Source organism: Rutidosis leptorrhynchoides, chromosome 4 (assembly GCF_046630445.1).
Source record: "Rutidosis leptorrhynchoides isolate AG116_Rl617_1_P2 chromosome 4, CSIRO_AGI_Rlap_v1, whole genome shotgun sequence".
Taxonomy (NCBI): domain Eukaryota; kingdom Viridiplantae; phylum Streptophyta; class Magnoliopsida; order Asterales; family Asteraceae; genus Rutidosis; species Rutidosis leptorrhynchoides.
In genome coordinates, this window is record NC_092336.1 from 24,957,276 (window position 1) to 24,965,864 (window position 8,589).

At 34.3% G+C, this 8,589-nt stretch overlaps 1 protein-coding gene across 1 annotated transcript in view; it reads left to right on the top strand.

The window, feature by feature from the left end:
- Positions 1-8,025, top strand: part of LOC139840507 (protein HAPLESS 2-like) — a 30,891-nt gene extending 22,866 nt beyond the window's left edge. The window contains exons 7-18 of the mRNA XM_071830771.1: positions 2,694-2,772; positions 3,619-3,753; positions 3,903-4,097; positions 4,189-4,269; positions 4,472-4,572; positions 5,128-5,245; positions 6,699-6,731; positions 6,842-6,935; positions 7,021-7,109; positions 7,218-7,333; positions 7,458-7,558; positions 7,664-8,025. Coding sequence (XP_071686872.1) covers positions 2,694-2,772; positions 3,619-3,753; positions 3,903-4,097; positions 4,189-4,269; positions 4,472-4,572; positions 5,128-5,245; positions 6,699-6,731; positions 6,842-6,935; positions 7,021-7,109; positions 7,218-7,333; positions 7,458-7,558; positions 7,664-8,025 — 1,504 coding nt within the window. The remainder of the gene's footprint in view (positions 1-2,693; positions 2,773-3,618; positions 3,754-3,902; positions 4,098-4,188; positions 4,270-4,471; positions 4,573-5,127; positions 5,246-6,698; positions 6,732-6,841; positions 6,936-7,020; positions 7,110-7,217; positions 7,334-7,457; positions 7,559-7,663) is intronic.
- The last annotated feature ends 564 nt before the right edge of the window (positions 8,026-8,589 follow it).

The window sequence follows — 8,589 nt, forward strand, 5'->3', positions numbered from 1 at the left end:
TTCTTCCCCGTTTGCCTTTCAACTAGTGTATGAAATTCCTTAAACTTTTCAAATACTTGATCCTTTGACTTTAAGGTATAAACCCACACCTTCCTGGAATGATCATCGATGAATGTAACAAAGTAGGAACATCCACCAAGTGTCCTAGTCTTCATAGGCCCACAAACATCCGAATGAACTAGATCAAGTATGTTCTCCATTCGAAAAGGAGAATGACTCTTAAACGCAACTCTGGTCTGTTTCCCTGCCAAACAGTGAGAACACTTACTCAAATCAATACCACTAACACCCGACAACACATTCTTCTTGAACAAGATAGACATCCCCTTTTCACTCATGTGGCCAAGTCTTTTATGCCACAACTCAGTAGAATCAACATTGTCCACTGCGTTAACAATGTTCTGGATGATCTTCGGACGCGTGATGTATAATTTTGAGTCTTTCTTGCCTCTTCCCACTATCATAGAACCAAGAGTTAGTTTCCAAATACCATTACCAAAACCGTTATAATAACCATCATCATCAAGAATGCCTGTTGAAATAACATTAAGTCTCATATCCGGAACATGTTTTACATTATGCAAAACTAACTCCATTCCCGTGTCAAATTTCAAACAAACATCTCCAATACCAACGATCTTTGATAACCCGGCATTACCCATCCTAGCAAATCCATAGTCACCTGGAGTGTAAGATGAGAAGTGATCTCTACAAATTGCAACATGACATGTAGCACCACTATCAACAATCCAACTCGTGTCATCATGAGTAAGATTGATCATATCATAATCAATACAAACAAAGAACTCATCTGTGATAGCGTTAACTTCAACCTTATCATCATCACCACCATCACTTTTCTTTTGTTTATTCTTGTCATATGCTTTTTTTCTTCTCGTTCTTTAACTTTGGACAATACCACTTTGTGTGCCCCTTTTCATGACAATTATAACACTCAACATTAGCAAATTTACCTTTGCGTGAGCTGCTACGATGATTGCCTCTTTTACCCTGACCTCTACTATGACTTCTCCCCCGCGTTTCTGTGACCAAGATATCTGACTGTGAAGAGGAACCTTGTGACTTTCTTCTCATCTCTTCATTCAAAATACTACCCTTAGCCAATTCCATGGTGATAGTACCATTCGGTGCAGAGTTGGACAAAGATGTCCTAAAAGTCTCCCAAGAGTCCGGTAATGTACCAAGTAACCAGAGACCCTGAATCTCATCCTCAAACTTGATACCCATACCTGCAAGCTGATTTATAATACCCTGATATGCATTTAGGTGATCTGTAATAGGAGTCCCATCATGATACTTCAAAGCCATCATCTGCTTAATTAAGAACAACTTGTTATTCCCAGTCTTTCGTTCATATAACTGCTCAAGCTTTTTCCATAAGGCTTTAGCATCAGTCTCCCCAGTAATATGATTCACAACATTATCATCAACCCACTGCCGAATATACCCACATACTTGTCTATGCAAAATTTTCCATTGAGCATCAGATTTTTCTTCAGGTTTATCCTCAGTAAAAACAGGCAAATAATAATCTTTCACATAAAGAAGATCCTCCATTTTACCTTTCCAAACATGATAATTTGAACCATTTAAACTAATCATTTTACTTGTATTAGCTTCCATCTTTCACACAAGTCAAATCAAATAACCTAGCTCTTGATACCAATTTGATAGGAAAATAATCACAACGGGCAATCTACAAAGCGGAAACAAACCCGTTTGACAAGCATTTCCAGACCCGTATGAACCCGTGAGGAAACTAACAAACAAGCTATATCAAAACCAACCCAAATCAGTCCCCAAATCAGTAGCAAATCAACTAATAACGAATAATCAAGCACACACAATACACGCGAGACTTTTTACGTGGAAAACCCCTCAAAATCGAGAGTAAAAACCACGGGACTCGTAAGCCACTTAAATTCCACTATCATCAACAAGGAGAGCAATACAATAATCCTTCTCTAGATCAACTAGAGGTATACAACATCATCATACTCTTGAACAAGAACAATCAACAAGTATATGAAATAAATAAAGACAAAAGAGGAATAAATCACCCAAAAACTGCTCTCTGCTCCAGCAGCAATAACTCGACCTACAGGCCTTTTTAGACGAATTCAACGGTTGAAAACCTTGGCACTGATGTCAAGAAGACACAGCCCAAAAATGAAGAAGATTCAACGGTCGGATCTCCGGGGATCGAAGGTTTTCCGGACTGCTGTAAGAAGTGACGGAAATTGGATTTTTTTTTCTCTCTTTTTCTTGAACTCTCTTCACTCTTGATAATGAAAAACAGCTGCAACTTGATGTTTTAAGATGCCCTCCTATGCTTGACCAAGTCAACCAAGCAATGGGCCTAATTTTGTTGGGCTTGGGCTTGTTAATACTTACTCATATTTGGAAACCCAATAACAAAACCCAACAGAGCCTTCCCGTTTTCCCCTAGTCCTTTTTGTATTTCCTGTTGAGAGCGTGGAATACGACCTCGTTTCTTTATGTGTATTGTTTTTTTTTTTTCGCCAAAAAGAAATTAGTATAAATTAGATTGTTGTTAAATATTGTAAAGCTTACATTCATGCCCCACAATAGTTACTCTCTATGAATTGAATCATTTTGATCTAACTGCATGTTTGTTAGTATATTAAAACTATTTTTTGATGTCCACCTAGGTACCATGTGTTTGGAATTGGTCGACGCTCAACTGGGTTCAACATTCGGATCAGTGTCAATTCAGGAGGGAAAACTTCGGTATGCCATTTTGTATATTCTTCAAGTTAACTATGACTGAATTTGAGTACTGTAACATGCAAAAACTGTAAAGCATTCATTTATCTAAGATTTATTGGCGTCTTGACTGCCCGTTTAGAGCCTAAATTGAATTGCATGCAGGATTTAAAACCCATGGAAATTTGATTCTACCATTTTCATGGCGTCTCAATTTTATTTTTAATTTTATTTTACTTTTTTTATAAAAGAATTTCCTACTTATTGGCCGGAGGTCCATTCGGAAGCAATCTCTTTATCCGTCGAATAGAAAGAGGGACGCCTTTCTCTACTTTTGAGAGTGTTTCACTCTGAGTGGAGAAATGACTTGTTTTTATTCTCGGATAGGGGAAGGATTGTCTACATCTCACCTCCCCCATACACCACTCATGTGGTATTGGGTTTTGTTGTTGTTGTTGATTTTGTGATGATCATTAACAACTACCACTGATAGTGTTGTCTAAAGGGTTGTTTCTTTATCTTTGTATTTCATTTGTCATTACTAACAGTTAACTCAAAATGTTTGGTTTAGACATCCGGTGGCGAAAACAGAATTTTTTTTCACCGGGGTCAACAATTTTTTTAAAAGCGGAGCAACTTTTTTTTTGCCAAAACATGGAGGTTTTGGACAAAATATGGGGTTTTTAGACAAAATATGAAGATTTTTGGGGAAAAAAAAAAATCCAGTAGGGGCAAAATGAAAAATTCCAAATTTTATGCACTAAAAAACGGAATCCACTGGGCAGGTGCCCCCTGCCCCTACCTATTTCCGCCACTGCATACGGGTCAGTACATGCAACAGTTAATTCTTTCATGTTTATATCCTGACAGGATGTGGTTATTGGGCCTAACAACCGAACTGCCACGTCACTTGATAACTTTCTTCGAGCGAACCTCATTGGGGACTATACTGGATACATTAACGTACCTTCTTTCGAAGAGTTCTTTCTTGTTATTCCTAGACAGGTACTCTTATGCATCACTGTTGTAACCATACTTAACAATAAATTCAAGTCCTTCAACTGTCCTATTATATCCTTACGATTTACTTATTTTATCGTGCCTTGATGAATACACATTATATATCATATATGCTAATTACGTTACTTGTGAAGGGTGCGCCAGGTCAACCAAAAGATCTGGGGAGGGATTTTATTAAGTGGATGCTGCTTGAGAGAGTGAGGTTCACATTAGATGGGCGTGATTGTGATAAAATAGGTGTCGGTTATCAAGCGTATCTTGAGCAGCCAAGTTTCTGCTATGTACCTTTCAAGAGTTGTATCCATAATCAGTTATGGAATTTCTGGGAAGTAAGCTGTTAATACAGTTGATATTAACTGTTATTCTTATTTTTATCTCATGTGTCACCACTTACGTTTGATATTAACTTGAATCTGACAGTCTGATAAGTATAGGATCGACAGAAATCAGGATCCACTTTATGTTGTGCAAGGAAGATTTCCAAGGATAAATGAACATCCAGTTAGGTCCTCGTTATTTTATACTGATATATATGTGTGTATATATATGTGTGTGTGTATATATATATATATATATATATATATATATATATATATATATATATATATATACGTATACGTATGCGTATACGTATACGTATACATATTCGTATACAATATACATATACATATAGTATTTACAGATCGCCATTGGTTGAATGCAGAATGCAGGAAGACTTTCATTTTCTATAGGAATTACTGAAGCTGTAAATTCAAACCTTATGTTAGAATTGGCAGCGGATGATATAGAATTTGTATATCAGAGGTTGGTTCACTTACTTCACTTTCACACAAACTATTCTAATATTATTACCACAATACAACATTGTATATGAAAATGTAGGTCATTAGGTTTCGTTTTCTCTATATTGTCATTTAATTTAACTAATAAAAAGAATATTTAATGTACACACGATCCTGTACATTCCTTGTATGTAATTCCATGTCTGAAGCTGTCAATCGTATGTACACATAAGTAATTTTCAACATGTTTCGTACAACTTATTATCTCATACTGGCCGGAGGTCCTTCTAGAAGCAGTCTCTGCCTTCGAGTATAGGGATGGATGACTTTTTCGACATGCAGGTGGAGAAATGTTTTTTATTTATCCGTGGGGTAGAGGAACGACTTCCCTTTTACTTTAGGGTAGAGGAAAAACCCGTCTACATCTAATAACCTCTCCGATACTCCACATTGGTGGAATTGGATATTGTTGTTGTTGTTGTTGTTGTTTCTTACAACTTATTGTTTTGGTTGCTGAAATAGCCCATTCATATACATTTTTTTTCGAACGGCGGAAATTTACTTAATTCTGTTTCAGGAGTTCTGGGAAAATTATAAGCATCATAGTTCCCACTTTTGAAGCACTTACTCAGTTCGGGACTGCAGTAATCAAAGCTAACAACACTGGCCAAGTGGAGGCTTCCTACAGCATGACGGTTATTTTCCTCCTCTTTTATATATATATATATATATATATATATATATATATATATATATATATATATATATATATATATATATATATATATATATATATATATATATATATATATATATGTATAATGGGTAAGTAACCAATTGGGAGAAGCGGGGGGAAGCAAATTTTTTTTTTCGTTTTTTGAAAAAACTTCGTTCACGAACATTATAGATTGGATGAAAATATGAATATTTAAAAAGGATACTTTGTGATAAATGTTTTTATTTTGGCGGGAAAATGCTCGAAGAAATAATTTATATAATTATCGTGTTTTTCGAGCGTATTTTGAGGGTTTAGAAATTATGGTTTAGAAATTTAGGGTTTAGGGTTTAGATTTAGGATTTAGATTGAGTTTTTAACACGAATGGTTTTGGGTTTTGGGACTAAACCCAAAACCCTAAATTCTAAATCGGGCTAAATTTTGACAAAAAGTATTTCACAAAACATGAAGAAATTTTTTTTTCCGAAGATTAACATTCTTCACGATCAATGTTATCTTGAATGTTATTTTTGCCGATCGTTTTCCCGTCTGAATAATAACATTCATCACGAAGTGTCTTTTTTAAATGTTCATATTTTCGTGTGATCTTGATGCCTGGAAAAGAAAATTAAAAAAAAATGGAGAAAATTTTTTTTGATTCCCTCTACTTCCCTCAATTGGTTAAATCCCCATTGATCATATATATATATATATATATATATATATATATATATGGAGAAGATCCAGCGCAATAAGTGATTTTGTGATTTTTACATCTTTAGTTCTACGACTCTGATTTTAAAAATAAAAAAAAAGTTCCGGTATCAATTTTCATTGTGTAGATTCAGAAAATAATATTTTTTTAACTAGCTTGTTAAATACATCTGATGTATGTTAACAGCTGTTCATACACCAGATGTATGATAACAAAGAAAAAATGACTTTTGATTAATGAAAAACAGTGTTTAGGGTTTAGGAATGAGGCTTTAGGGTTTAGAATGAGTTTTTTAATACGAACGGTTTAGGGTTTAGGGGTTAGGGTTTTGAGTTTAGGGACTAAATCCAAAACACTAAACCCTAACCCCCAAACCCTAAACTTTATATCGAGCTAAATTTTAAAATACTCAAAACCGGTTAACATACATAAGGTTATGGCAGGTGTTACATTAGTTAAGATATATATATATATATATATATATATATATATATATATATATATATATATATATATATATATATATATATATATATATATATATATATATATATATCTTAACTAATGTAACACCTGCCATAACCTTCATTGTACTAAATATGATCTAGCTCACTAGCTGCTTGTGGTTATACGTGTTAGTATCTGTCATATTCTCTTAAATATCAAAATGAGATACAATTTATGGATATAATTATTATATGCTTTTACTTTATGCAGTTTGATTGCATTGGAGGTGTCACTCCAATGGAGGTATATTATCATATCATATCATATGTAGTATAATACTAATAACTAATATGAAATATGATATGAAAGTTGTATAGAGAAAAATAATAATATGTTTGAGCATTTATCTGCAGGAACAATGTTTCATTATGAAGCCAAACGAAGTTACATCACGATTTTTCAGACTGTTCCTTGCATCTGATCAAGCAGCCAACTATGCGTGTATTGGTAGGTAATAATGATCATGCTATTATTATTTTTTATAGAGTTTTATATACTCTGTATGAATATGAATAAAAACGTGTTGTGGCAGCTATATTGAAAGATTCCGACTATCATGAAGTTGACAGAGCCGAGTGCCAATTTGCAACGAGAGCAACAATTCTCAACACTGGAACACAGGTATTGTTAACATTTGAATTTGTATATATTATAGTTAGAAAAAATGCATCACTTACTAAGTGACACTTAGTTGGCTTCTATAATGCTTTTCCTTTTTTTTTTTTTCAGCTTCCATTTAATCCACCTAAAGAAGTAGTTAAAAAAGGCTTCTTTGCAACTATTGAGGGATGGTGGCATTCATTCTGGGATGGCATGGTTGACTTCATTACTGGAAAAACTTGCAGGTTAATTTGTCATTTGTCAATACATCACATTAATTAATTATGGATTCTGTTAAGATTTTCAAATATTGTTTTATTTAAAATTTAAATTTAATCTTCATTCATGATTTCTCCTTTATGCCAGCAGAGTGAAATGCTCCAGTTTCTTCGACATAGATTGCCACTTACGTCATATGTGTATGAGTTGGATGGTGTTGTTTGGTCTGTTTTTGGTTATCTTTCCTACAGGTATTTGATATATGATATAATTTACTAGTTATAATCTTGAATTTAAGTAAAGCCAAATGTTGCCTTTGTAAATGACATTTTCCCCCCCCTTTTTTATGATTTTAGTGGCCACCCTAGTTTGGCTTCTACATGAGTATGGAGTTTTTGATCCCATTTATGATTGGTGGCAAGATCACTTTTGGGATGATGAACAGAGGATCCAACATATCAAAAAAATCAGTCTTCATGGCCTTCATATGAAGAAACCAACACATCATACAGATGGTCAACATAAAAGGCGTAAACACACTCATTCTGAACATCATGTTAAGAAGAATGAACGCAAACATGGCCGAAGTAAGGTAGCAAGTAAGGTGCAGCATCCACTTTATGTGAAAAAAGGAGATCATGTTGTTAATGAAAGACGCCAGAAAAAAGAAAGAGATGACAATACCCGTAAACATTTGCACTCTAAGGGAAAGGGATAGAGGAATATATGACACTAAAGGATTGTTAACTTGGAGTAATAATTATTTTATTCCTACGCTTACTCTTACTCCGTCGTTATTTATTTTATCTGTATAATATCACCTGATCATGTGTCTCTATCTTTGTTTTAGACCTAAGTGATTGTCTGCTATCAGGATATGTGCAGTTATATATATAAGTGTTGAATTCCAGTCATACACACACACATAATAGTATGTAGCTTTTTCGTTTTCTATGTGTTCCGTGATAAATGCTAACTTTTATCTTTTATTTATCTTTTTCGATATTTGGTCATTAAGCAATGGAGAAAAACAACAATCTGCAGGCTAGTGGAATCTGCTCCTACGCAAAACCTCTGGCCAACTCCAAAAGCCATGAAAATATTTGACGTACCTTTTAAAGTTTTACATTATATATTCTACTTTAGTTAGACGTGGCAAGATGGGCGGGTTAGGCGCTGTGTTTGGTTAGGCTAACCAGCAAACACTCTTTTGTATGGGTTTCAAAATAAAGATATATAAGGTGCTAATTGTGATTTTATATGATTAAGAATAGATTTGCGC